This window comes from Aspergillus affinis (genome assembly GCF_023601865.1).
Source record: "Aspergillus affinis strain CMG 70 chromosome Unknown NODE_109_length_123035_cov_85_487797, whole genome shotgun sequence".
NCBI classification, from domain to species: Eukaryota; Fungi; Ascomycota; class Eurotiomycetes; order Eurotiales; family Aspergillaceae; genus Aspergillus; species Aspergillus affinis.
In genome coordinates, this window is record NW_026515890.1 from 18,270 (window position 1) to 45,367 (window position 27,098).

The 27,098-nt window shown below is 49.9% G+C and overlaps 12 protein-coding genes across 12 annotated transcripts; 5 read left to right on the forward strand and 7 right to left on the reverse strand.

The window, feature by feature from the left end:
• Positions 1-268: 268 nt before the first annotated feature.
• On the reverse strand, positions 269-1,259 carry KD926_000359 (SDR family NAD(P)-dependent oxidoreductase; the record flags this gene model as incomplete). Its single annotated transcript, XM_053104309.1, has 3 exons — positions 269-467; positions 540-697; positions 747-1,259. The coding sequence occupies 3 exons, from the start codon at positions 1,257-1,259 to the stop codon at positions 269-271; spliced, it is 870 nt and encodes a 289-aa protein (XP_052952377.1).
• A 1,368-nt stretch (positions 1,260-2,627) lies between these two features.
• KD926_000360 (uncharacterized protein) lies at positions 2,628-3,620 on the reverse strand (the record flags this gene model as incomplete). Its single annotated transcript, XM_053104310.1, has 1 exon — positions 2,628-3,620. The coding sequence occupies one exon, from the start codon at positions 3,618-3,620 to the stop codon at positions 2,628-2,630; it is 993 nt and encodes a 330-aa protein (XP_052952378.1).
• Positions 3,621-4,570: 950 nt separating this feature from the next.
• KD926_000361 (Aldo/keto reductase) lies at positions 4,571-7,102 on the forward strand (the record flags this gene model as incomplete). The annotated part of the gene is made up of 7 exons (XM_053104311.1): positions 4,571-5,094; positions 5,150-5,264; positions 5,702-5,825; positions 6,002-6,168; positions 6,258-6,462; positions 6,537-6,604; positions 6,662-7,102. 7 exons carry the CDS (start codon positions 4,571-4,573, stop codon positions 7,100-7,102), a joined length of 1,644 nt encoding a protein of 547 aa, XP_052952379.1.
• A 435-nt stretch (positions 7,103-7,537) lies between these two features.
• KD926_000362 (class II fructose-bisphosphate aldolase) lies at positions 7,538-8,331 on the reverse strand (the record flags this gene model as incomplete). The annotated part of the gene is made up of 2 exons (XM_053104312.1): positions 7,538-8,129; positions 8,243-8,331. The coding sequence occupies 2 exons, from the start codon at positions 8,329-8,331 to the stop codon at positions 7,538-7,540; spliced, it is 681 nt and encodes a 226-aa protein (XP_052952380.1).
• Positions 8,332-8,860: 529 nt separating this feature from the next.
• Positions 8,861-10,360, reverse strand: KD926_000363 (MOSC domain protein; the record flags this gene model as incomplete). The annotated part of the gene is made up of 2 exons (XM_053104313.1): positions 8,861-8,961; positions 9,061-10,360. 2 exons carry the CDS (start codon positions 10,358-10,360, stop codon positions 8,861-8,863), a joined length of 1,401 nt encoding a protein of 466 aa, XP_052952381.1.
• Positions 10,361-10,616: 256 nt separating this feature from the next.
• On the forward strand, positions 10,617-12,242 carry KD926_000364 (uncharacterized protein; the record flags this gene model as incomplete). The annotated part of the gene is made up of 5 exons (XM_053104314.1): positions 10,617-10,659; positions 10,750-10,963; positions 11,025-11,077; positions 11,126-11,835; positions 11,898-12,242. 5 exons carry the CDS (start codon positions 10,617-10,619, stop codon positions 12,240-12,242), a joined length of 1,365 nt encoding a protein of 454 aa, XP_052952382.1.
• Positions 12,243-12,423: 181 nt separating this feature from the next.
• KD926_000365 (uncharacterized protein) lies at positions 12,424-13,467 on the reverse strand (the record flags this gene model as incomplete). The annotated part of the gene is made up of 1 exon (XM_053104315.1): positions 12,424-13,467. One exon carries the CDS (start codon positions 13,465-13,467, stop codon positions 12,424-12,426), a length of 1,044 nt encoding a protein of 347 aa, XP_052952383.1.
• Positions 13,468-14,813: 1,346 nt separating this feature from the next.
• pre8 (proteasome core particle subunit alpha 2) lies at positions 14,814-15,903 on the reverse strand (the record flags this gene model as incomplete). The annotated part of the gene is made up of 5 exons (XM_053104316.1): positions 14,814-14,932; positions 14,996-15,604; positions 15,675-15,725; positions 15,779-15,798; positions 15,860-15,903. The coding sequence occupies 5 exons, from the start codon at positions 15,901-15,903 to the stop codon at positions 14,814-14,816; spliced, it is 843 nt and encodes a 280-aa protein (XP_052952384.1).
• A 464-nt stretch (positions 15,904-16,367) lies between these two features.
• KD926_000367 (E3 ubiquitin-protein ligase MARCH) lies at positions 16,368-17,379 on the forward strand (the record flags this gene model as incomplete). Its single annotated transcript, XM_053104317.1, has 2 exons — positions 16,368-17,189; positions 17,239-17,379. 2 exons carry the CDS (start codon positions 16,368-16,370, stop codon positions 17,377-17,379), a joined length of 963 nt encoding a protein of 320 aa, XP_052952385.1.
• A 1,240-nt stretch (positions 17,380-18,619) lies between these two features.
• KD926_000368 (uncharacterized protein) lies at positions 18,620-20,646 on the forward strand (the record flags this gene model as incomplete). Its single annotated transcript, XM_053104318.1, has 3 exons — positions 18,620-19,246; positions 19,309-20,210; positions 20,298-20,646. The coding sequence occupies 3 exons, from the start codon at positions 18,620-18,622 to the stop codon at positions 20,644-20,646; spliced, it is 1,878 nt and encodes a 625-aa protein (XP_052952386.1).
• Positions 20,647-21,131: 485 nt separating this feature from the next.
• KD926_000369 (amidohydrolase family protein) lies at positions 21,132-22,232 on the reverse strand (the record flags this gene model as incomplete). The annotated part of the gene is made up of 2 exons (XM_053104319.1): positions 21,132-21,846; positions 21,931-22,232. 2 exons carry the CDS (start codon positions 22,230-22,232, stop codon positions 21,132-21,134), a joined length of 1,017 nt encoding a protein of 338 aa, XP_052952387.1.
• A 1,316-nt stretch (positions 22,233-23,548) lies between these two features.
• On the forward strand, positions 23,549-25,655 carry KD926_000370 (MFS sugar transporter; the record flags this gene model as incomplete). The annotated part of the gene is made up of 4 exons (XM_053104320.1): positions 23,549-23,972; positions 24,056-24,813; positions 24,866-24,872; positions 24,943-25,655. The coding sequence occupies 4 exons, from the start codon at positions 23,549-23,551 to the stop codon at positions 25,653-25,655; spliced, it is 1,902 nt and encodes a 633-aa protein (XP_052952388.1).
• Between the last annotated feature and the right edge of the window lie 1,443 nt (positions 25,656-27,098).

Here is a 27,098-nt window from a genome sequence, read left to right on the forward strand (position 1 = left end):
ATATTGCGGGCACGATTGATATGTTCTGCTCTGTTGAGGGAGGTGGACAACTGGGAGTGTTATTTGCGCTAATGGTGGAATGAAAATGTCCATTGCGTGAGTGTTTTCTCATTTGTTTGGATTATAGATAAGGAACGAGGCCATTACTCTGGAGAAATATTCAACAGGTCGACCGTAATTATACTTTGGGGTTTCTTATTGAGGGAAGAAGAGTAGATCGAAGTTAGAATTCGAGGAGTGTAATAGCTAAATGAATCAGATTCCCCGATCAACAATTCCACCCACCATCAACGCACAAGGTCGCCCCAGTGGTGAAACTGGCTTCGTCACTAAGTAGGAAAGCATTCAGTTGAGCGACTTCCATTGCCTCGCCGAATCGATTGAGCGCAGTACCAGATGGGTCCTCTCGAGGCGGACCACTTTGGTTCGCTTGAGCTCTGGTCATCATCGGAGTGAGAATATATCCCCTATATGCCCATAGCTAGCCTTAGTAAGGTATGTACAGCGAATCATGCGAAACACATTGAACATTGACTTACGGAGCCACACGATTGATCCGAATGCCTTTCTCGCCCACTTCCTTCGCCGCAGAGCTCGTCAAGCCAACAACCGCGTGTTTAGAGGCCGCATATGCCGCTGCTTGACCACGCCCTTTTAAACTGAGGCCGCTCCCAGCGTTAACGACACTCCCACCCTTCTGGAGATGAGGCAAAATTCATGCAGTTCATCGTCCCTTTCACATTCACATCGAAGACAAAATCCCATTCCGAGTCGTCTTGGTCCACCATGTAGGCGATATTGTGAGATCGTGGAATCACTCCGGCGGGGTTTGCAGCGCCATCGAGTCGACCGAATTTGTTGATCGTGTGGCCAATCCACGTCTCGACATCCTGGCGCTTCCGGACGTCCACTTCTTGCGCAAACCAGCACTCTTCGGGGGCATTTAATTGTGCTGCAAAATGCTCTAGGGCAGATTCTTGGATGTCGCAGATTGATACAGAAGCTCCGCGCTGTAGCAGCAATTTGGCTGTCTCCAGGCCTATGCCGGATGCGCCGCCGGTGATAGCGTATATTTTGCCCTCGTGAGATGCCATCAGGTCGACGATGTAAGAATGAATGTCCAAATTCCAAAATATGATTTTCAGACTGGTCCTGAGAGTGATTCTCTCAACTGTGTCTGCTACCCACGGTTCAGCCTCTTCCGTCGCCACAGCCTGCACGGTAGTAACTAGGATATCTTCGCCTTTTTGACCGGTCATCGTAAGCAGCTCCCCCCGAGCGTTTACCTCTAGAGCCAGAAACATCAAAAACACACTCGAGATTGTTTGCAGAGCATCTTCTGCAGCGAGAATCAGCGCCGTCGTTGCGCCCGTCACACCTCAATTTCAGCTCGCGGCATTTTCGGCCCGCTTTGAACGTTTTCTACCACCCCTGAGAATATTCTGCCGGCTGCTGTCAGCACTGAAATCAGCTTGGATAATTCGAAGAGACGAATTTTGCATTATCTCGTCTCAGAACCAGGTTAGGAGGCTGGTTGTATTGAGCAGGGAATGGCCAGGCCAAGGCGAACAGGCGCGTCGGACTAGGTAAGATAAATCCGGGACAAGCATTGGATAGGTAGAAGTATGGCTTCATCGGACACATATGTATTGATTCCATTCAAATCTAATGTTACCATACACAGGACCGAGCTGTTCATCGATAGACCTATGCCCGTAGCCTACCCCACTTGGTAGAAATACACATCAATAGGGCTTTCATCCTCGCTTGCATGACTTGCCTGTTTTACAAGACATTAAAATGTGTTTTAAGCAACAAATGCTAATCTCGACTGTTTTAGGGTCCCCAGAGTAAATTCTTATGACAGGTGATACTGAGAGGGTCGTACAGACTGCTGTAAAACTCAAATCTGGGTATGATTGCACGAACCTCCCGGCAATGGAGCGGGTTGAAGGCCAATCGGGAGAACTCAGGATCAGGGAGGATAGCTTACAAAACTTGCACCAACTTCAAGAACAATGCACCGGACTCAAGACTCTGGAGACTTTCATTTATGGCCAGAATGCCAGCCTTCTGACCGAGGAATCCCAGAACAATGCACGCTCAGTTCAAAAAATATTGTCCCAAATTAATTCGGAGTTCAGAAGCATAACTTCTTTGGATAATATCGTTTTCCGGGTTTGCAGCGGATCTTTGGACTCTCCAACAAGAGAATACATGGAGCAGCTTGGATGGGTTGTTTTACGTGGTAGTATATAGGACGGCCATGGTCTCGGCAAATCATAGGCCACTTTTTACAGCGTGTTCAATTAACAACCTATTTTTTTTGAGGATACTACTTTTTCTTTTCAATACTATTTATTATTCCAAACATAGCAATTGCTTAGGGTCAGTTATTATGGCGGCTGACTTGTCCTAAGTGTCGGTCGACAACGCTTCTTTGTACCGCCTAGCCTGTGAGAAATATGTACGTGGTAGACGGGCGCTTGGAAAGTAATATGTAGAAATATACGATTCTCAATGTTCAGTAGACGAATGAACGAAGATCTGACTTTCTGAATAGACAAAAGAGCTCATAATCTTGCAGGTGCGGATACTAAAGACATGTCAGCCTCGAACATACTTCATCATAACACGCCAAAGTCTAGCTCCTCTCTCCCTATCCATTGACCAGTGGTTAAAGCAAACGTAATCCACTTCAATTGCTGCTGTAGCTCGTCATGCATTGGAATTATTTTGGAAAGCATTTCAAGTAACATATCAGTGTACTCTGGCGCTTCGAACGTGCGTGCTTTGAGCGATGCAACCTCAAATCCATCAGGGTATATCCCAGCATCACCCCAGTCAATCAGCCAAACTTTGCCATCAGAATCCAGGATCAAGTTACGGGGCGCGATATCCAAGTGAGCAAGAACTAGTTTGTCAAAGTGAAACGGTGGGACGGTATCGGGTGCCTGGTGAAACTTTTGGGATATTTCAAGTCGGCAGTTAAACCAAGATTCTAGGTGCTCTTTCGAATTAAATGGGCCGGCTCCTATATCAGTAAACCAATATCCCCGAGCCACACAGCATTTACAGCCCACTGGGCCTGGTTGTTGCTGCTGTCGCGGAGACAGAGGAATAGACCGCAGAACGGTTATTATGGAAGCAACTTGAGAAACAACGTCTACCCGTTCAGTATGACTCAGATCGGCCCAACACTGTTCGATTGACCTGCCATCAACAAAATCCATGAGGATCAGGCATTTGCAACCAAACACGACATCTGATTCAATGTTGAAAACTCGGAGTACTTTGGGTACCGGAATGGCTTTCGATTCCTCTCGCTCCCCTGCTTCACTGACAAGCTTGAGGATGTTGTACTCGCATGGTCGAGTACTGGTCCCGCCTTTGAGAATCAATGTCTGGGATAGGCGCACAATACGTGTCCCTTCATAGGAATGGAGGGCTGGCGCGGTATCGAACAATGTGGTCAGAGTTTCATTAGAAATCTGTGAAATATCGCAGCCATCGAGAGGAAAACATTCGGGGGTTGAGCCTTCTCCTTTTGCTGGCTGCGAAGGTGTCTGGGTTTTGCGTGAAGGGATGAGAATCGCCCGACTTACGTTTGAAACATCCATCTCAGTCCTTCTAAGACAAACTATTTCATATAACTATGTGCAAAGCTACCTTTATAATGATGCTGAAAGGTGTTGAAAAACCAGGGTTAAGTATTTTTGGGATCAATTCATGGAAGTCAGGGGCAATGTAAACTCGTTAGTTTTATTATTTAGTCAGGTTACAGGTCAGCCGCCCCTTGGAAAAAGTCGGGTGCCGCCAAGCTGGTCATGTGATGTCCATTTGACGGCATGTGCCCCTTTCCATTGTGGCCGCGTGAGATGACTAATCCGCTTATATCATCGCCTTTCTTGGCCGATTGATTCATTGCATAAATATTGCATTGTCATTGTGTTTTATTGCAGTTTTATTGCATTTATACGGCATTTTTCGGGACAGTATTATCGTGATATGTCGCTTGTTTTGACGATTAGGAAGCCTCCCAAATTGCATAAATATCGGCTTCTTTTTCGTGTAGTTAGTTGAATTAAGACCTTCATTCAGTTGAAAACGATCATATTGGCTGAAGGGTGGTTGGCGAAGATCGGGACAATCGACAACTGTTGCTGAGGATGAGGCATAATTTTCAGGGATAGCTGATGACAATACTTGAGCAATTTCCTGCAGTGGCGGAGCAGATAGCTCGTGTCGAGTGGTGTTCATGGTGATTGATAAAGGAAGAAAACAATTGAGATGTCTCTTGTCACATGGAATACAGCACGATATCTCTCGAAAGAAAGCTGCCATGTTTTGTATGTGCATGAATAACTGCTTGTAGTATACTTGGAACCAGCAAATCGGAGATGGAGTGCAGACTGCTCCACTCGGAAACTGCCGTACGAGGAAATCAACCCATCTCGGATTTATACGAATTCGGAAGGTTGCCCAGCCCCACTTCAAATAGGGTGTCTTCCAGCCACTATGCCGATTTCCCCACTACTACAGTACAACTACGCTCCTCATCAGAGTCACGATGACAGCAACTGCAATCTACCCTAGCCTGCAGGGCAAGACAGTCTTAATCTCCGGCGGCGCGGAAGGAATCGGTGACGCCACCGTTGAGCTCTTTGCATTACAAGGTAGCCAAGTCATTTTCTTGGACATTTCCGAAGAAGCAGCACGGAAAACCATCAGCAATGTGACCGCGAAAAAGCCTACGATCAAGGCTCCGATCTTTCACTTCTGTGACTTGTCAAATCTTCCCGAGTTGCAAGCAACTGCAGCCAGGATATTGGAAGAACATGGACCAGTACACATACTGGTCAACAACGCAGCGGCAACAGGCAGCGGAGCAAGACTGAACACGGAGAATGTTACGCCAGGCGCCTGGGATTTCAGTGTTAATACCAACTTGAGACATGTCTTCTTTCTTTCTCAAGCTGTGATCCCGGGGATGAAGCGCGTTGGGGCTGGTAGCATCGTGAATCTTGGATCCATCACCTGGCGTATACCAGCCGCTGGTCAACCGGTATATGGCGCTTGCAAGGCGCAATCATGGTCTTACACGAGTTCAAAGCAAAGAAGTTGGAGCCGCCAATATCCGAATCAACAGTGTTATGCCTAGTGCTATTTTGACAGAGAGGCAAAAGACAGACGTTATGACGCCCGAATATCGTGCTGAGGTTTTCCAGAATCAAAGTTTGCAACGTGATCTTGTTCCCGAGGATGTTGCAAAGGGGTGATCGTTTTCCTAGGCAGTGATGAAGCAAGCGGCGTGACAGGAAGCACATATATCGTTGATGGCGGATGGGTCAGTGATCCTTGATTCAAGAGACTCCAGACGGCATGTTAGGAAGGCAGATTTATACTAGCTTATTGCATGGTCTAGATAACCCTAATGTCTGCTACAATCTGAAGAATGAACTTCTGATTCATTCACCAGCATAAGGAATATTAGCCTTTTCCTGCGCATGCTGACATTTGTGGTCTCTCTATACCCTGAATATCTGATTAGACTATAAACACATTTAATTTCGATGCTCGGTTAGAAGAAATATCAGTAATAGCGAGGACTCTTTTAGATACGGGCGTGGGGTATTGGGAATACAAACTACCCCGCAAAATCAAGTCCTCTTATTTCCGAAGCCATTCATCATTGACGCAGCTGAACGACGGATCGCCCGATCTGGCAATTGATTTCTCCAAATCGACTCTCCAGTCTCCCGATAAAGTGTATGCAGGAGGAGCCGAATCGGGTCTCCCTGGAACACTGATCCTCCGCACAGGGAGTTAGCATTGAATGTACGGGCAAGACGCTGGACTCGGAATTACCTATTAAGGTGTTTAAATTCCAACCGGGGATTCTACCAGACCTCGTTTCCCCTCTTCCTCGCCTCCGATCTTCTTTCACAGGACAATTAATTTCCAGAGGATATATCCAGATACGTTACGATATCACTGACAGCGAAATCGTCGGGTATCAAAACCCTTCCAAATTATGCCGGAAAGTATCACGTCCTGAATACCAGATCTGCCATCCCTGCTATTGGTTTGGGTACTTTCCAAGACCCCGATGAGCAAGAACTATCTGTGCATACAGCTCTTAAAGTAGGGTACCGTCATATTGACACTGTACATAAGTATATTTCCAATTCATAATGACTCGATCATTTCGCTGTTCTTTGCACATCACGACATAGACGTGTCGTTAACTTTTTGAGGTTAGCTACGAAACCGAACGTCAAGCTGGTAAAGGCATTGCTCGAAGCGGTATACCGCGAGAGGAAATCTTCGTTACCACAAAACTGTGGTGCAACGCCCACCATCCGGATGATGTTGAGTTGGCTTTGGATGCATCACTTGCCGATTTGGGCGTTGATTACGTTGATCTCTATCTTATGCACTACCCATGTGCTTTCAAACGTGGTCCAGATTTTCTTCCGATCGGCCCAGACAAGAAGATGCTCTCAGATCCTACACCTTTATCGACATGGGGAAAGTGAGAGCTATTGGCGTGTCTAATTTCAGCCAAAGGGAGCTTGAGACCATTATCAATGAGGGCACTGTGGTAAGCTATCCCATCTCCCCGATCTTGAGATAACGGAGGCACTGAAAATTGTTTAAGATACCGGCAGTGCATCAAATGGAGCTGCATCCGTACTTGCAGCAGTCAGAATTTGTCGAGTGGCACAAGGCGCGTGGAATCCACATCATTCAATTCAGTCCTTGCGGAAACCTCAACAATTTCTATCGTGAAGTATCTTGGGGGAAGGAAATTGCCCAGATGACTAGACTCATTGACCATCTCACCTTGGCTGAAATCGCAACTAAATATGGCAAGACACCTATCCAGGTCTCTCTTGCGTGGGCCGTTACGCAGGGCCGTTCGGTCATTCCTAAGAGTGCCATCAAGTGGCAGATTGAGGAAAACCTGCAGGCAGACTTCGAGCTTGCAGAAGCCGACCTGGCAAAAATTGCCACGATGGATGGAAAGGCGCGCTTTAATGACCCTAGTATCGACTTTGGCTACAACCTCTACACTGGACTAAATGGAGCTCTCTCATGAACTGGTGCGAAGATGGTGCTTTGCTTGGCTGTCGGCTTTGAATGGGTCTTTGGCTTGCGGTCGAATATTGGCTTGAGTGTATTGAGTGTTCAATCAATGTGATTACGAACTGATTCAAATAGTACAATTACCGTTGCCTCATTGTAACAAGAAATTTGTCGCAAGCAAACACAATAGATTTCTGTGATTTAACCAGGCTCACTTAAGGCTATCTTTAACCCTCGCTGAGAAGCCATCAACTTTGATCAGGAGCTTTTCCTGTACTCATGCACATATCCATCCAGATTTCCAATCCCTTTCTCACTTCCTCCATACCATTTTCCATCAGCGTGGTAAACGGTATCCTTCCCACATTCTCTTCAATGTATCTATAGTAACCCTTCAGAACATCTTTATTCACATCGACCTTCGTCACACACCTCGAAATAATCCGCCTCATGAGATCAGTATCAAAATCATTGACACCATGCGAAACAATTCTGACATCATTTCCCGCCGCAATACTTCGAGCATCGTCCAACCGTTCCCAATCAAGCTGAATGCCTCGCGCTCCAACTCACCATGAACATTTCCAAACGAGGGTGCTACAAAGTCAACACCTGTTTCAACAAACGCCTTCATTTCCTCACTCGTAGTCATAAGAGGCCCCAGATCCGCGGTATCGCTGATACCATCTTCTCCGCCCTCGATTCGCCCAGGTTCCGTCTCTGTGGACTTGTGATGGGCATGGCAGAACTGTACGAGCTCCGCCGTTTTTCGAAGGTTCTCCTCTTTCGAACAATGGCTCATGTCCACCATTATATTGTCGAAGGGTAGATTGGTTGCAGCGTACCTAATGAGAGACTCGTCTTGGCAGTGATCCAGGTGAATTGCGATGGGAACGGAGGCTTCTTGTGCCAAAGCAGCCGCAAAATGGACAAGGCGGCCATTCGTGAATATGACGGCCCAAGGGAAGAGCTGTATAATTAACGGTGAGCATTTATACTCCGCAGCACGAATGAATCCCAGGACATGTTCGATATTATACCTTTAGATGAACAATGATTTAGTCTCCTTTTGGGTGCTTCGGGAACAGAAATGTTTGCCGCGTACTGAAGCATGGCCTCGCAAATAGCAAAAGAGAGGATACGTATTTCTTACGCTATGGCGGCCAGGACGCCGTATCCTCCGTTCTCAGCATCTTTCAATGTTTGATAAGTTTTGTTGTTTTCCCGCTGGTAATTGTTCATGATTAAAAGAAAGGTGAGTGCTGGATAATTAAGGGTATATGCGAGATTTCAACGAAGATTGAAATTTTCTAGTAGGATTGGAAAGACTGCACTTTGCATTATAGGACCTTTTTACCCCGGAAATAACGCCGTCTCCGTGCGCATATTTAGATTCTGTTTCCCCTTATGGGAATCCCCAATCGGAGGGGGTGTGGGGTTGGCACTTCCATTCCCCATTTGGAATATTCCGAGGCCGCGGGAGTATCCTAGTGATGGGGCAGTTGAGGATCGGTAAGGTTGGTTTCCTTTCTTTTTTGGGGGGTAAATAAATTCTGTTAAAAAGTAAGTGACTGACTTGAAGTATTGGAGTAGACTACCGCTATTTCTGTGACTTACAGCACAAGGCTGAGTTGAGGATCAGTGCAATAGATGGAAATTATATTGAACAAGCATTGTCTATATCTATACCGCCATGTCTATTAATATAAAAATTATTCCACAATATCCCCAATACACCCATATCATGACTCTATGTGAATTCAGCAGGCAATTAGACCCCCTCGACCTTCTCCCCCGGCGCTAACATCTTGATATAGAAATGCTCTCCCGTTTCCAGGACAGACACGGTGTCCCCAACTGAGAGGGTGAATTCTATAATGGAAATCAATCAGCTCAGTTCATAAAACCAGAATTCAATCGTAACTGTGCAAAGAACAGGAAATCTTAACAGGAAGAAAACGTAAAACTCACCTTGAACAGCCGGAACAAGCTGCATACCCAGCGCCGCATTCGTATAATCACCGGGATCAATGCAACGATAGGACTTGAGCGTGCGATCGGGTTCATTGCGATGTCGAATGCCGGTGTCCGGGTCGACATTAGGAAGCTTACAACGCATGGTACGGCAGACCGTGTGGATCTCTACGCCCGCGCACGGACCCTCGGCGTTTCGATTTGAGATTTGTGATTGATCGTGAGATTTTGAGATGATATTTGATGATCTCGGTGATATCAAGATGCGCTTCCACTCATCTTCCGCGTACGACTCCGGGCCTTGGGTGATAATGTTCGCTCGAAATCGGCGGATCGAGAGCCGCGGGATCGACTCCGCGCACCTGGTTGCCACGTCTTGCACGCTCGCCAAATTCAATAGATGCAGTGGGTAGGCGTCTGCGAAGCCGGTAACGGTCTGGAAGCCTAGCTCCTCTTTGCGTGGCGCGCAGCGAAAGATTTCTCTGTGGTGGGACGGATCGACTCGAAAGAGAGTGACCGGGCCGCGGGGAGGGGAAGATGGATCTGATGGACACAGAAAATCGTGAAGGGAAGAAGGGACATGTTGCGCGTAGTCGAAGGCAAATGGGGCATCCTTCCAGACTTTGACCGGGGTGGAAGGATACGTATTCAGGCAGGATGCAGGGGGGTATAACGGGACACGGAAAGAGAGTTGAGATGGGATAATGTCGAGAAAGATGGCCAGTTTCCTGAGGTAGAAGAGGAATCCGCTGCTAGATGGACGTGGGTACTTGATGATCAACACGCCTTGCGATCTCACCTCCTCGAGTTCCGCATGGTAGTCGTGAGCTGTCGGGTCTGGGACCCAAATCTCGGGGCGAATCAGCGCTAAGCGGCAGAAGGGGCCTTCGCGCATTGTGCGCGCCGTCCAGTGCGGTTTTGCCGGCGCTGAACTGCCAGTAGACCCGGGCTGGGGTGTCATGTACTCGGCGAAGCAGAATTGTCGGTCGTATTGCAGTCCGGTGGGGACAACATCGGCAACATCTAACTCGACGCCGGTGCAGCTTTTGATCGGATACGTGAATAGAGCCTTGATATGCCAGGCGGGACGCTCCTCAGCGTCGGGTTGGGATTTGGGTACACCCTGGCTGTATTTGGGATCATATTCATCTTGAATATTGCTGCGGTCTGCGGAGAGACCGAGGCGGCGACATCCTTTAGGGGAAGCTGGTTGTTTAGAACGAAGATGAATACAAAAGAAAATGAGCAATGGGATTAAGGAATAAAGGCAATTGACAGCAGAGAAGATGAGATCCATTGGACTATCTTCCGGGTTTTCTAACCATGGAGGCAGACGCTGCAAGGGAGATCAATCCGGGTTTTTTAAAAAAAGGGCCGATGATCGGCTCCACCAACGCTAATTCAACCTCCACCAACTGCTTCATCATTACTTACCTCCCAAATCCCAGGCAGTGGAGTATCGTTCTTCAAGAACCCAAAATTAAAGTGACGGCTAGTCGCAGAGCTCTACAAGACAATGCCATCTGAAATACCTCTTGCCTGAGTCCCCCATCATGAACAGATCGGATTTCCTCGGCCTATCGAGCCAAGAACCACGTAAGTCGCCAAAATACTATCTAATCTATTGAACTCTTCCTACAACTCCTCGTCGATGTATCTAAAATGGCTATGTCTAACTACTTGCAGATCGCGTGGTATCTTTCCCCGCCTCGCAGTCGTTGCACGCGTCTACCGCGTCGGCCCCTGCCATCTCCACAGGTCTTTCGCGCCTCGACGAGGCGCTGTGTCCGTCGTCGCCTGATGACTTCCCAGGTCTTACAGGCAAAGAAACCAAGGGAATCTCCGAAGGTCATGTCACGGAGGTATTCGGGCCCCCTGGGGTCGGGAAGACCGCTCTCGCGTACGCTCGTCCTGTCCCATGTTTACATCGGATCCACTGACGCGATATACGCTTCGTATAGCCTCAGCATCGCATCAAATACACTCCGAACCGGAGGAAAGGTCGTCTGGATCGGTACGAACTTCCCTCATATCTCTCACAACAAGCTAACAACCTCTCCAGATACGGGCTCTCCCATCCCCAAAACCCGACTTAGGGACTTCCTAACCTCACGCACTCCCTCTTCCTCATCCCCATATCCATCTCCCTCTAACACTAACCCCATCCCCAACCTCTCCCAAAACCTCTTGTACATTCACACCCGCACCCTCCCACACCTCCTCTCCCTACTCTACCACCCTCCTTCCTCCTTCCCACCCCCCAACATAACACTCCTCGTCATCGACTCCATCTCCGCCCCCTTTCAGCCCTACTACCCCGCCCCATCAGATCTCAAAGCCCGCCTCTCAACCACTCGCACCGACAAATCCCAAGTCTCCTGGCTTCTCAACCGCAAATGGAGCGTTACCAGCGATCTCGCCGCCCAATTATCCAAACTCGCCTCCACGCACCACATGGCCGTCCTGGCGCTGAACCAGATACATACGCGCATCAAGGGCCTGCCGCAAGCGACGCTGACCCCCGTTGTGGCGGGCGGGGGGTGGGAAGCGGGTGTGTTTGCTCGGGTGGGGCTGTATCGGGATTTTGTGCGCGAGGGAAGCCAGTATCAGGGTCGATATTCTGGGGGTGAAGAAGAAGAAGAAGAAGGGGGACAGGGACAGACGACGAGTAGGCTGAGGAGGGTGCGATTTGCGGAGGTGATGAAGCGGAACGGGAAGGCCGTGATGGTGAGGAGGGAGGAGGATACCGTGGTGCCGTTTTTGATTGAGCTGGTTAGTGTCATTCTCTCTCCCTGCGAAATGCATGCGATGGATGAAAGCTGACTAGATTGCAGGATGGTCTTCATGCGTTTGATGAGCCTGGTTCTTCTCATATAGTCTCAACGGCGCAGAAACCTGGCGAGGCCGGGAATCTCATTCCAGACCCGGACGAAGGATCAACACAAACATTGAAACCAGATCCAGAGGAGGAACTAGCAGTGGAACAGAAACCAAAGCAAGAGCAAGAGCAAGAGCAAATGCTCCAGAATGAAGGCCAGCAAGAACCCACAGAACCCCTAGACGCTAAAGCCCGGAAACGAAAAGTCGATGAGATCGCAGACAGCCAGGACGAAGATGACTCGGACGGAGAGTTCGGGTGGAATGAAGACGACGATGTGGGTTTATTAGAAAGTGAATAAGATTTGTCACAAGGTCTATTGAATATACCGTAGCCATTGTCAATACATAAAACGATTAAATTATGGTGTTATTATTCCTCCGTCAAGGGCTCCTATATACTATTGTATTCTCTACCTCGTAAGTCGTGGAGACCCGAGGCATTCCCGTGCAATTATTATTTATAAGGAAGCAGAATTCGAATCAGGCGCGGGAGTTGCCTGTGCGCCGCTCAACCCATGTCGACACTTCCGTCATCGTCACAATCTTTCCGTTCGCCGTCCTGCGAGGAACGGCTTTATTTTCCTGTCGGGATGGCCCGCAGGCCAATGCACCGGCCACCGTGCAAAAGGTCATATTCCGCGGCATTCCAGACGACTCAGCTAGCGGAATCGGGCTATGCCCTACATCCAGCGAGTTTAACTGCACCGCGTTGCCGAGCGACGACGGCCGCTGGCCGCTATGAACCACGTCGACGAGCTTGCCGAGGACCGCAAATTCAAGCTTCAGTTTGATGCTGTAGATGGCGCCTTTGAGCGTAATTTGGACGGCGTAATAGTTGGCGTACTCCAGGCCCAGGAGCACCAAGTCCATGACGAACATCAACACGTTGATTCCCACGAGCTGGTGCATGATCTTTCGTTTGGAGGGCTCCGACCCCAGTCGGAGCATCTTGACGGTTTCCCACACGTATAGCGCCGAGATGATCACCTCTTGGATCGTGAAGCCGGTCATTTGCAGCTTCTCCATGATGTTATAGCCCTGCACAAAGAAGAGTGGTGGATTTTTGACGTTAGAGCCATAGGTCAAGATAGTTGTAGGAACGTGAAGGAGGAATATGTTGGCAACGATCATGCAGAGGACGCGCCGAAGGATTCGTTCATCGCGAATAACCAAGTGAAGACGCGAGTAGAGGACGAAAGATTGGCCCGTGACCATGGTCCACCAGCCGATGCTGAGCATGGTAACCGACAGGATGGAAGTGGCACCGGTGAAGAACTTCAACAAAAATCCCAAAGAGTATGGCACCACTCCTACACAACCCGAGAGGAGCAAACTCCAAAAATAAAGACCTCTCCAGCGTCGGAAGGTGGACAGGACGAGAACCACGAGCTCCACCACATTATAACAGGCGACGGAAATAAAGAGGAAGAGTGTTGCTTTAATGCCTTCCCCACCGTTCTCGAGTACCCCCGATATTCCATCTAACGGATCTTGAGCAGATGCCATATTTGTTCTGGCGAGCATGTGTTGTGAAACTCAGAATCGAATCGTTCATAAGGGGGTTGTCATTCTGCTCTCATTATTAGTAGGCGCCTAGAGCCATCCCCCCATAGCAGGGTCAATTGTTTAGAAACCACCTGGAAAAGGAATGCATACCATTCGAAATTGCCCCAGAGTCGAGCATCCCCGCTGGAAACCACTTTTATTTTTAACGCGCTCTCGAAAGCAGGAATATAGACACAGAAGAAGAAAGAGAAGAGAGAGAAAAAGGCCACCGTGCTGTGGAATCTGCGGTCGCATCTACTCACTTGGCTCTTTTCCCATCAACTGATTACCATGCTAGGCCCCAAGCCAAACAAACGAGCCGCTGCTCTGACGACGGGCGAAGACATTGATGGAAAACAAAGAGGCAAAAAGGAATGGTGGTGACAGTAACTGCAGCGGCAGCAACGAAACAACAACACATTAATCGAGGAGAGCAGAGATCTGACTGGAGCCTGCACAGTGCAAACCACAATGTTGGTGGTACAACCTCGCTTCCAGCTGTTCATGGGACCCTTCCCCTAATAAAATGGCCACGATGCGTGGCCCTAGCGTAGATCCCCCAGACCCAATCCATTGCTCGCATCGACCCGAGGGAGACACGGCGTGCTGGATTTTGTTTGTTATCGAGATGCTAGGCACAAGGGATTCGGACTAGTCCAAATCGCCATAGAGAAGGTTTGGGGCCACTGTTGGATTATTGGTCCAATGCCGCTGGGACAAGCATCAGCAAATTCAAATAGATTTAGTGTCCGACAAAAACAAGAAAGAAAAACGTCCCGACTGTTTCGTTAAAAGCGATGAAGGATGAGTGGCTTTCGTATTTCCCCTGACAATTAACGTCGGGTTATTGCGTTGCGGGGATAAGAAAGCCAAAGACTCTCTCGCGCGCATCAGAGACGCCATGGACGTTGGATTGGCAACCAACAGTCGCAGCTCAAGGTTTGCCTGTGTGACAGAGATGCGGTGACCCGCTCGCTCAGCACGCCAACAACCACAGGATTACAGGATCCTGGCGGGAGAGAGAAGAGGAAAAAAGAAAAGAGAAAGACAGCTATTTCCCTCCTGAGCGGCTTTCCGGCCTTTCTAGACCGCCCGTCACATGTTCTGGCTACGCATGTATTGCCTACTGTTATCTCAAGGTATTAATGGGCAGAACGCCCTGCTCTCATCAATTATAGACCTTCCACAGGTCTCTGTCATCACTGACCCATCCAGAATTTTACGGTTCATGTGCTAAACGTATTGTGCCCGGGAACCTCGCAGACTCGATAATGTCTATTAAACTAGCAGGTTCGTTGAATATCAAATGCCCAAACGCGTATCAATCATAGGTTGGTCAGGTAGTCCTCGATCTCCTCCTTGGTCAGCTTCCTGAATCTGGGTCCTCGGGACTCTTCGACGCCCTCGTAGCCAAGCAGATGATCAGCAGGAGGACCAACAATGCCTAGAGATCGGTCAGTCAGGGGCATGCTTCACATAACCATGTTGGAACGTATGGTTGACTCACCCAGCTCTATCGTGTCTCCGTTCATTTCACCCTCGATGGTCTCCTTTAGCGTCAGAAGGGCGATGTGAATAGCATCTTCGAGTTCAAGGCCCTCGGTGTAACGCTTCTCGAGGAAGGTCTTCGCACTCGTGGCGTGCTTGCCGATGGCCGTGGCCTTCCACGGGTAATAACTGCCACTGGGGTCGACCTGGTACAAGCTCGGGCCGCCCTTGAGGATACCGCCTGTCTTGCCCGTGGCCTTTCCAGACTCCGGGTCCTCGTCTTCGCCCTTCGCCGCCTGTTCCGACTCGGGCTCAACGCCCTCGTCCCAACCGGCAATCAGCAGACTGACGCCGTACGGTCGGACACCACCGGACTGCGTTGCCTCTTGCACCACGCGAGCCACATCCTGCACCAGGATCCGAGTAGGGGGGTATTCGTTGTAGATGCGCTTGTAGCCGGTGTGAGACACCTTACGGGCCTTGTCGACGAGCACGCGGTAGTCAGGGCCCATTCCGGCATAGACCATACCAATGTCGGGGGTGATTAAGGAGATCTTGGAGAGAGAAGGGGGGTCGATGAGGGGCGAAGAAGACTTCTTTTCCGTAGCAAGAACGATTCCGTTTGTAGCTGATCATCGCAGAGGGGTAAAGGTCAGTAATTGCTCGAACCCGCATAAGGAAACCCGCATCGGACACACCTTTGATTCCAAGGGCAGTCACACCCGAGTTGACGGCGTTCAAGGCATATTCTGTGAGCGAATCAGCATCCCCATCCCATGACAGATGAAGCTTAGGGCATTACCAATCTGAACCAGTTTTCCACTGGTGGTGGATGTTAGCTACACGTATGTTCCGTCTGTGGATAGCGGGAAGCTCATCTTACCTGGGGGAGAAGGTAGTCAAGGAGAACGAATATCGGTCAGCCATGGAGACGTATTTGTACCTCCAGAAGCTCTGGAGGAGAGACTTGGATAGGTAGGGAAGATGGATAAAAGGGTTTGGAAGATAGAAGGGGTGGTGGGGGATCCAAACTGAAGCTTGCCTTCGGTCAGAGAGTCTGGAGCAAGGCGACAGGATGTTGACGCAGTTGCTCGATGCCAAGCCGCGTCTGGGGCGGTGACGGTAGGCGAGCGGCTAGCGCCCTTTCGCCGCGCTTCTGTCTGTCTCCCTCTCTCCACATCTGTCCTCAGGCTTTTTTTTTTTTTTTTTTTTTTTTTCTTCTTTCTCCTCTTCTTGCTCTTCTGCATGGTACTCCCCTTCCGTCTTTCTCTCTGTGTCTACTCGCGCATTCTCTCCCCCGACACATAGCCTCACTGTATATTCAGCCAGGTCACAGGTAGACCTCGGGTGGTATATTATGACAATCCCTTTTGAACACGTCATTGGACAGAATGGACCTGCACAATGAGCCACGCTGGCGTTGGCCTGCAAGCTCCTCATCAAATCCTCCTGTAAACGCGGAGGCAGGAGAAACGCCTGAAGATACTCACAGCACCCATGATGCGGGTGCTCCTCCACAAGCTTCTCGGAAGCATTATCCACCTCGCGTCTGCCGCATCTGCCTAGAGACCGTGCTGCCCACCCTCCACCCTCCTGCGGAAAACCTCCCTGGGTTCCTCCAAGGCCAACCCCGAGTTGTCTACGAGTCGGAAGATCCGGAACTCGGCCGCCTGCTTCGTCCGTGCAAATGCAAAGGTTCCTCGCGATACGTCCATGAGGGCTGCCTCCAGTCCTGGCGACACGCGGACCCAGGGTATGGCAAGAGGAATTACTGGCAGTGTCCCACCTGTGGCTTCCAGTATCGGCTTGAGCGTCTCACGTGGGCGCGTTGGATCAGTAGTTCTTTCGCACAGTTTGGATTGACTTTGAGCATTTTGATTTTCACGGTGTTTCTCCTTGGTTTTGTTGCTGACCCCATCATTAACCTTTACGTGGACCCTATGGAGACCATCTATTATTCGGAGTTCTGGGACCCGACAGTGTCTGACGTTCTACCGAATGCCCGAGGTCCTGGCTGGTTTGAGCATTTTTTCAAGGGACTGGCTTCCTTGGGCGTCCTATCCTTCATCAAAGCTCTATTCGCCCTCTCGCCTTGGCAGTGGTGGAACCTTCGCAGCTCTGGCGTTGTCAGTGGGGGTAGAAACACTGGTAGGAGCCGAGCTGCGTCTGTGAGCTGGATAGTTATTTTGATTGGCGTTATAACCTTTCTTTGGGTAAGTTGGCTGCCGCTATATTCTGATCCAAATGCTAACTACGTTACAGGCAGTATACAAAGGCGTAAGGAACTGGAGTCGGAAAACGTTGGAAAAAGCTGGAGAACGGGTCATGGACGTTCCGTTGCCCGACGATGACGATGGTGATGTGCACAATGATAGGTCCGAGCAACGTAGGAAGGATGATTGATCACCTCTCGGTCTTCGCATCGCGATCCCATCTCGATCTCATAGTCTTTTGAACGTCGACTCCGAAATCCCTCGCACTACTTTAAGTTGTCACGCTCCTTTCCAATGACGTGCTGATTAGTCAATGTGCGAAGAACGAGCCGGCTCTCTTAACCTCTGGGCATTGTCTGAGAAGTTGAATGGTTGGAAGAAACGTTTTGTTTCTTCCTCTTTCATTCCTCTTTATCCACCAGGCAGTGCTCTTAGGGAGGGCCCTTCTGCAACCCGATCCGAATAGGCGTTTCAAGTAGTGAACGTTTTCGATTTGAGGTGCAGTACATACCTACTCTCGGATAGTTTAATATCAATTTTGTCCATCGGGAAATTTCATGTACTGATATCAGTAGACCGCCTTCTTTGGAGCTACCTAAAAACGTAATCATAAGATGCAATTCTATATTGCCTGACGATGGATGTCTGCCCTGGCTGCACCAGGAAGCTAGGTCATGGCCAACGTCACTCTTTCGTTAGAAGAAATATGGGATCTTGAGGTCTTGCTGCAGGTGTTTCGTTTCTACCAATGCTGATCTCTAACACGCAAGCCTTGAAGGTAGAAGAAATGCATCATCGATTAGAAGTCTTGATGGGGTTAAAACTATATGCAGTCCTATTATTTCCGGCCCCAACCTGCAATAAATGGCCATTATGCAACTAGCAACAGAGCATACTAGCATCTCCCTTTTGACCTTCACAAAAACTAACGGAATGCTGTTTGCACCCTACCTTGTCCCTAGTATTCCTTTTCTTTCATTCTCAACACTTGTTTGATAGAATGCAAACTCTGCACGGTACTTCTGTTACTGCATTCGTTCAACTGGTGACCTTGGTAAGCTAGGGCTAGCGCAAGCATGCATGGTCGTTTCTCAGTGGAGGCTGGAGAAGCCCATGGGAGAGAACTCTCACATTCATAAGGGCTCCTGCTAGTATTCACCGTTAGGCGGTATATACCAAACAATAGCTTCGCACACTTCCTCGCTCTCTATCCATCTCTCTCCTTTCTTGTCTCTCAAACTCCTTTTCTCGTTCATTCTCTCGATTACTTCATCGGGCTTCTATACCACCCTTTCCTGTTTGCATACCCCAATCTGTCTTTCTCTTGCTTGACCACTGTTGATTCTTTGTGCCCAACTGTTGTTACTTTATTTGTTTCCGGTTCATCTCGTGCACAGTTCAGTGCCTCATTTCACATATCGCGAGTCAAAATGTCCAACAACAATCCTGTGCCTCCGGGTGGTTTAGCCAGACAGCATCTGGATTGTATCGTTCAAGAACAGGCACGCTGTCACAGAAGAATAAACATGCCTGATCTTCTTGCATTCTTTTTCAAACGGCGTGTTGAGATACGGCGCCCTGCTGAGGAAGAGCACGAAGAAGATGTTACAGGCTTGTCCGACCAGCATCGTCAGCAAGCGGATGCCCTTGAACACGTAGCAAATCCTGAGTTCAGCCTTTTTGGTCACATTTACCCTGAAATTCCCGGAACAGACTCGGACTCTTCCACAGAGATCTTTCCTTTCGAAGATGTTGCACATGAAGATGTTCCCGGTGAAACTGCTGCTGGGAATGTTCCTTCAACAAACCTAACTGCCATCACTGGGAGTGTTCCAAGTGGTGTAGCTACAGTGGCAGTCTCGATCAACGATAACTTGACTGCTTCTGACTCTATTGCTGAAGCGAACGAATGGCTAGTGTTTGACCCTGAGAAACCGGTAGATCCCCTTGACACTGAAGGTTCCGAGTCCGGCAAGTGGGAAGACATAGACATGGCCATGGAAATCGACACTAGTGCACATCAGGACGCAGTATCCACTGGCAACAAGCGCACACCTGTGAGTCTTCTAAGGCACACTTGCTTTCTTCCTCTCTTCTCAACTGACCAATTCACCTCCAGAGCCCTCCCTCCCTCAAACTCCCACCTAAAAGACCGATTTTCCCCCACGGAGAGCCTGATCTTAGCGCACCCATACCGTTTCCCCCATACTGCGAGCCTGTCGAAGACGCAATCGAGGTCGAACAAGCCTACGCTTACGCGCTCTCCAAAGTCGCAGACGAAAGCCTCCGCCTGGAAGAGATGTCGTTCAGACACCCCAGCATGAATCCCTTCGCGGGTCACGGTCCCCACCCCAACACCTCTCCCAGTGTCAATGCCGAATTCAATCATCGTCAGGGTTCAGCTGGCTGGCCTATAACTCCTGTCCGTCATCGCACCAACTCGCGCTTCTTCACTAGTGGCAACACCCCCACTCGTGTCCCGTACGTGGCTCCGAACCCCTTGAGCAAGCCCATCGTCGTGACTCATTCCATGCGCTCGAGCGAGATCCTCGGCCATGCATCTTCTACTACTTCCGCGCAGCCTCTGCTCGCGGCGCAGCCAAGCGATCTTGCCTCGAAGTACAAGAGAATGACCCAGGAAACCGTTCGTCGTGGCCGTGTGTCTACCGCCGACAAGAAAAACATGACCTTCAACGCGATGACCGAGGTGCTTCTTGATCCCGAAATCAACGACGAGCTGAGAAGCAAGTTCAGCGCCCTGTCCAACGACGTGCTTCGCTTGGAACTCGACATCTTCCAGAGTCCCGAACTCTCGACCGGCGCGTTCCTGGGTCCGCAGACAATTGAGCAGATCACTCCGGTCGCTCACGCTTTCATCGAATATCTAGGATTCCTAGAGCAGACTCTCCAGAAGGAGTCCCGTGATGCCCTGGCCGTCAAATCCATCGTTGTCCATGCTGCCGCTGATAAGAATGCTTCTCCTGAGATGAGATTTCGCGGCATGATCCGGCCCATCTTGAGGTACGTTGCATAACACCCAATCTCATGGCATCACGTCTCTCATTTCATCTCGATTCAACAGCCCAACTAACCAGGAGATCTGTATAGAAACCTGAAGCGTCCTCGCCCCGCCGAACACCGTCTCTTGCAGACCTTCATCGACCTCTTCGACGCCTACGTGTACAGCGACTTTCTGAACATCTACAACTACCAAGTCATTCATGACACCGTCCTGTACGACGAGCGCATGATAGTTTCCCGTCTCCTCATATCAACCTGGACTATCCTGCAGCACACAGTGGACAACTACATGGCCATCATGGTGGTCAATGATGAACTAAAGGCCCAGTTCATCAGTCCCGCTATGGGCACAGTCGCCAACCACCAGGCGATCTGGGACGACGAGAACCTTCTCTACCAGCAGGAGGCAGAAGGGGGGGTCCGTTTGGGAATGTAAGGGGGGGCAGGCTTTTCTTTTCTTTCCTTCTTCTCTTTTCATGTCTTATATTCTTATTTTTGACGCTGAAGAACCTGTTCTTGTCATTGTCTTGGTTTTCTTCACTTTCCTTTCATTTTTGAAAACGAAAAAAACACTTGGAAAATAAAAATAAATAAAAAATAAATAAATAAACAAAAACCTGTATGTGTCACCCAAAAACTTCCATTCTGGTCACAGTAGATGCAAACTGAAAGTGAGAGGCAAGTGAAGCGATATACACAGGTCATTGAGTGCTGGTTTCTCGTACCGATCAGAATCCAGCTGGGAAACATGATGACATGGCATTTCATATCTGCCGTTGCCTTTACGAGGTTGAATATGCCGATTTCACTATGCGGTCATAGGTGATGGTCTATACATCAGCTACTGTGCTATGTTGAAACATTTGATTTCAAGTCATATCTTCACCAGCCTCATTAACTAACATATCTCAATCCAACAAATCAAGCCGTACTATCATGATACGCCCCCAACTTAAACAACCTCTTCGCATTCTCACGCCCAATCTTCAACCGATCGGTCCCATTCAACTCCGCATGATCAAACCACTCACACGCATCCGCAAACGTCTCAAACGGATAATCAATCGAGAAAAGAATCCGATCAGCCCCGACCTCCGCCATACAGAAGTTCAACGTCGTCGTCGAAAAATGCCCCGACGTCGTGATCCAGATATTCTCCGCAAAGTACTCACGGATCGTCTTCTTGCACGTTTCTGCCAGGCCCAGCAGCTTCTTGCGGTCCTCGAACCAGTGATTGATTCGCCACATGTCGAAGGGCACGTGTTCGCCTAGATGGCCCATTATGACTTGTAGCTTGGGATGTCGGTCGAAGACTCCGTTCGTTACCATGCCCAGGACGTGCAGGCTGACGCCGTGCGCGAAGCTGAGCGGTGGCCCGACGAGCCATTTCCGGTCTGCCCAGAGTTTCTCGTAGATTGTGCCTGTGGGGTTGCGTGGGTGGAGGTAGAAGGGCACGTCTAGGTCTGCGCAGGTCTGCCAGAATACATCCCATTTGGCGTTGTCGTAGAAGATCAGGTCGTCGCCATCTGGGCCGGCGCGCTGCGTGTCGTTCACCAGGGCGCCTTTGAAGCCGTATTTCTCGACGCAGCGGCGTAGTTCGTCGGCGGCTTGTTGGGGATCGTGCATGGATAGCGTTCTAGAGGGAGAATCATCCCCGCACCGGTTAGTCTCGGCATCAGAATGGGCACTACTATGGTGCGGAGTCTGGAAGGATACTTACGCAAAGGCTCCGAATCGAGTCGGGTTGGCGCGCACCTGCTCGGCAATGTAGTCGTTGATTTCGACGGCCAGAGCCTGCGCGTCTACCGGGTCCCAGATATCTTGGACGCCTGGGGCTGTGTAGGAGAGAATCTGGTAGCCGACGCCGTGCTTGTCGGCATGCTCCACGCGGATCTTGTTGATGTCGGTGATTTCTTTGACGTGGGTTTCCACGTCGGTGGAGAAGAGACCTGCCCACCAGCGGGTCTTTTCTTCGAAGCGAGGCAGTGCGAAGGCTTCCTCGAGGGCGATCTTTCCGAGCATGGTAGACAGTTGATTCTTGTGATCTTTTTTCGGGGGAGTCAATTAGATTGTGAGAAAGTGAGATAGGTAACTGTGAAGAGATAAACGCAATGAAGCAAGGGAGTTGCGCCAGCTTTATAGGATTAGGATTAGTTTCGTGCCGACTTCCGAAAATTACAGTACATTTGGGGATACTCGTATAAGAAAGCATCAACCCCGGGATCCGAAGGGGAATGCGGGGAAGTGGACGTCATGGCGGATCTCCCGTCGGGTAGACCCCAGAAGAAGTATAGACTCTACAAGACCGAGCAGTTCCGAACGGTTCAGCCCATCCGGTCGGAACCTAACAGGCCGAGTTCACTTCACTATTTCAGTTGACATCCGATCCGATAGACTTGACCCCGCTTTCTTGCCAGAGAGTCTTATGTCTATGTCTCTATATATACTTCTATATATAAATATCGACAGGATGACTGATCGACCTGAAAGCTCCACCCCCGGTCATACTTCCATCGCAGCCTTTGTTGATTCTGGATACCACACCCTCACCGGTGAATGCAATCCCCTAGGAAGACCAGATTCCGCCCGGTGACCTAACGGGTGCCTCTTGACCCTGTTGAATACGAAGCGCAAGGCCTCCTTTGTCTGCCTCCACTCACCCCTCGCCTTGATGGGCTCCCAGCCTCTCTTTATGCAAACGAACGTCTCCGCCAATCAGTCCTGTGCTGACCTCGGGCAGGAACGCCTCCAGTCCTCGAGGAAATCTTTTTTTGCAGAAGGCTGTTCTAAAATCAAGAAAAAAGGAGAAGCAAATTCCGACTCTAAAAGATGGCTGGAATCTTCCACGGATTATTGCCCAGGAACCCTCCCGTGCCGGATGCCTCCGCTCTGTTTGCCAGTCAAGTAGCGCAACGTCTGTCGCACCTTTCATCGTGAGATTCCTTGTTCTCCGTCCCTCATGGTTGCCCCCCCCCTCACTGGTCTTTCCTTGGTACTCCTTTCTCACTAACGTGAGCCCATTCATACATCTATCAGGTGCCCCGGCACTTCGGTTCTTTGTCGTAGTCGGCCTCCTTTGTTGATATGCCAGCTACTTCGACACTGGCTGTCCTAGGACCTTGATCCCTGTAGCGGCTTGCGACGATTATTGTTCTATTGCGCAGATCATTTCTAGGCCCCCCTCCCCCCGGGCCTTCTTCACATGTCCTTTTGACTAGCGTCGTTCGTGAAGAATCCACACCGCGGTTTCCAACAACTTGCTTGTGTTACTGTCCGTCCAGCCTTGCACTACCATCTTCTGTGATCCATCCTGCAAATATCGGTAATCAACCGTCCAGATGTCTGGCAAGGACGAGATAGGTGTTTTCGGGGACCCAATCCCTGGGCATCACAACGTCGAATACGCCACGGATAAGGAGCATATTCTGCCTCGTCGCATCTTCGGAACTGCGGCCGAACGGGCCCGGCGCAATCTGAACGCGAAGCTGGCGAATCCGCTGGCCGGGTATAGCCATGAGGAACTACGAAGGCAAGGTATCGCCTTTGCCATCACCCATCAGATCGGCGACGAAGAGGATATCCGCGCGTTTGGCATCGGCGCCGTCCTGGCGCAGACGCCGGAGAAGGTCACGAATCTGCCCAGCATGACGGCGGAGGAACTGGCCGCTTTGGAAAAGGAATTCACCAACCGTTGGTCCCAGCCGTGGACGATGTACCTGGTGATCATCTTGTGTTCGCTGTCGGCTGCGGTTCAGGGAATGGGTAAGTGCTTCGATCAGCTTGGGGAGGGGTCTCTATCTTTGCTTCACGCGAGAAAACCGAGCTAATGGCTTCGTTCGATTTAGACGAAACGGTCGTCAACGGCGCGCAGATCTTCTACAAGCATCAGTTCGGAATCAGCGGCACCGATTCTCGGTCGAATTGGCTGGTTGGCCTGGTCAACTCCGCTCCCTATCTATGCTGCGCCGTCATCGGTTGCTGGTTGACAGTCCCGTTCAACGCCTGGTTTGGTCGGCGAGGAACCATCTTCATCACCTGCTGCTTCTCCGCGCTGGCCTGTCTGTGGCAAGGATTCGTGAATACCTGGTGGCATATGTTCATATCGCGGTTCGCGCTGGGATTCGGCATCGGGCCCAAATCCGCCACGGTCCCTGTCTACGCCGCCGAAACGGCGCCGCCCGCGATTCGTGGTGCTTTGGTCATGCAGTGGCAGATGTGGACAGCCTTTGGCATCATGTTTGGCTATGCAGCGGACCTTGCCTTCTTTGAGGTGCAGGACCAGTCTGGCATCGTCGGCTTGAACTGGCGCCTTATGATGGGGTCGGCCATGTTTCCGGCCATCCTTGTCTGCTGTTTCGTTTTCTCTTGTCCCGAGTCACCGCGATGGTACATGTCCCGGAATCTATATGCCAAAGCATACCAGTCTATGTGCAGTCTGCGGCCCACCAAGATCCAAGCAGCCCGGGACATGTATTATATGCACACGTTGCTGGAGGCAGAGAACTCGATGAAGCTTGGACAGAACAAACTTCTGGAGCTGATCGCCGTGCCTCGTAATCGACGTGCTTTGATTGCCTCCGAGCTTGTCATGTTTCTGCAACAGGTATGACTTCTTTCCCCCCAATCCTTTGAACTATGGCTAACATGAGATCAAGTTCTGCGGTATGCCTCACTGAATGTAGCCATCTAAGTTCATCAAATCCCCCTATCTATACTAACGACAACTTCACAGGAGTCAACGTAATCGCCTACTACTCGTCCGAAATCTTCCTCGAGACCACCAACCAACGAAATGCCCTAACAGCCTCTCTCGGCTGGGGCCTAATCAACTGGCTCTTCGCGATCCCCGCCGTCTACACAATCGACACATTCGGCCGACGCAACCTCCTCCTCACCACTTTTCCACTAATGGCCATCGCCATGTTCTTCACAGGCTTCAGCTTCTGGATCCCCGAGGACACGCACAACTCCGCGCGTCTCGGCTGCATCGCCCTAGGCACCTACCTTTTCGGGGTCGTCTACTCCACCGGCGAAGGCCCCGTACCTTTCACCTACTCCGCCGAAGCGTATCCGCTGTACGTACGATCCTACGGTATGGCGCTGGCCACCGCCACCACCTGGTTCTTCAACTGGCTCCTCGCTATCACCTGGCCGTCTCTGCGTAACACCTTCACCCCGCAGGGCGCGTTCAGCTGGTACGCGGGCTGGAATATCGTCGGATGGTGGCTCATCCTGGTGCTCCTGCCCGAAACGAAGGGGAAGACGCTAGAGGAACTCGATCAGGTGTTTTCGGTCTCGACGCATTTCCACGCCGCGTATGGGCTACGGCAGATTCCGTTCTTTGTGAAGCGCTATTTGCTCAGACGGCCGGTGCAGCCTGAGGTGTTGTATGAGAGGGAGGATCTGTCGGCAGTGAACCCTGAGGCGGGGTTTAATACGATTTGAGTTTGTGGTTTGGGTTTTCTTCGGTTTTGGGTTACGTCTGGTAGTATTTCGTTTTCTTTTTCTTTATCTGACGTGTTGACCACGAGGTTGTAGGAATCTATTGATGGTCTAGTCCTCTTCTGCTTATGGTCCATTTGGGATGAGCTGGGATATGATGTGAACCTAACGTCTGGGGCGTTCTTTTTAAAGGCAATGGAAATATCATGCTGTTGATCAAGTGCATGCAGCCAGTCAAGTCATATATAAACCGAGTATAAGTGTAGACATTTTCGGAAGTTGCATGTCCCGTTATTTCTGAGCATTAACATATCAGATATGATAAGATCTATAGGCAGGAGGTAGAGCCGAGTGGCGGCCGCTTTGGACTGCCGAACATACTTTATTAATGAGTCATAGTTGAAGACTTCCGCAGTTGTCCACACCACTAATATCCACTACATCTCACTGATAATCTATATCATCTACTTTCACTGCGAAGATGGATCCAAACAGACCGCACAGGATTTTTTCTTATCACAGAGATGCTAGAGCAGACTCTCTTATTGACTGATATAGATACTTTGCTCATATCGGCTCAACGAGTATGCCACCACTGGCATGAGTTAATCCAGAGTTCCAGAGCTCCAGAGCTCTTCAGGAAGCCCCCTTTTTTTTTTGAACCAGTCAAGGAGGGACCTTATGACCGCAAGAAGAGTATTCGAAATCCGTTTTTCGAGAGATATCTATGGCCTCGATACTTCAGAAAAACACTATACACAACAGTAATCCGAAAAGGCTATTATAAACTCAGCCCTGGTCCTTACTTGCCTGAAATTGACCCTATAGATGAAAAGATTTTCGAACGCGAAGACGCCAACTGAAGACGAATATTAGTCCAACAGCCTCCAATGTCTTCCTTCGGAGTTATTGAGACGTGTCCTGGATGGGTGATCAACGGCAAACCTACATTTACCCGAGTCAAGGTTACCACACAACGCGATCAGACAATGATATCGCATTTATATCAGGCAGTGAAAACCCTCGCTCTGAGGCCTCAGGAAGAGAAATGGATATTCGATCTCAGCATGCTTCATGGCACAAATGGGAAGTGGGAGGATCTCAAGAGAGTCGCACAATCCAATATCTACCGGATTGCCTAATGGTGATTATTGCCAGCCATCTTGAGACAATTGAAGATCTGGAGAATGATCCGTTGGAGGGTGAATCATACCCTTGGCTGGATAAATGGCTCAGGACCTTTTCCAGCATTCAAATCACTCAGCGCCGTGAGTTGATATAGGGAGGGATAACGTACTTCGTTGAATCTAACAGGGCTTTTGCTTTATTTTGGCCTTTTAAGGATAACCCGTGGGCGAGTACAGGAGGGTTAGAGTCTTTTGGAAATGTCTATCCTTGGGCATAGTGCCGTCCGCAATCTTTTCTATATATCTTGCTTCCTCGATA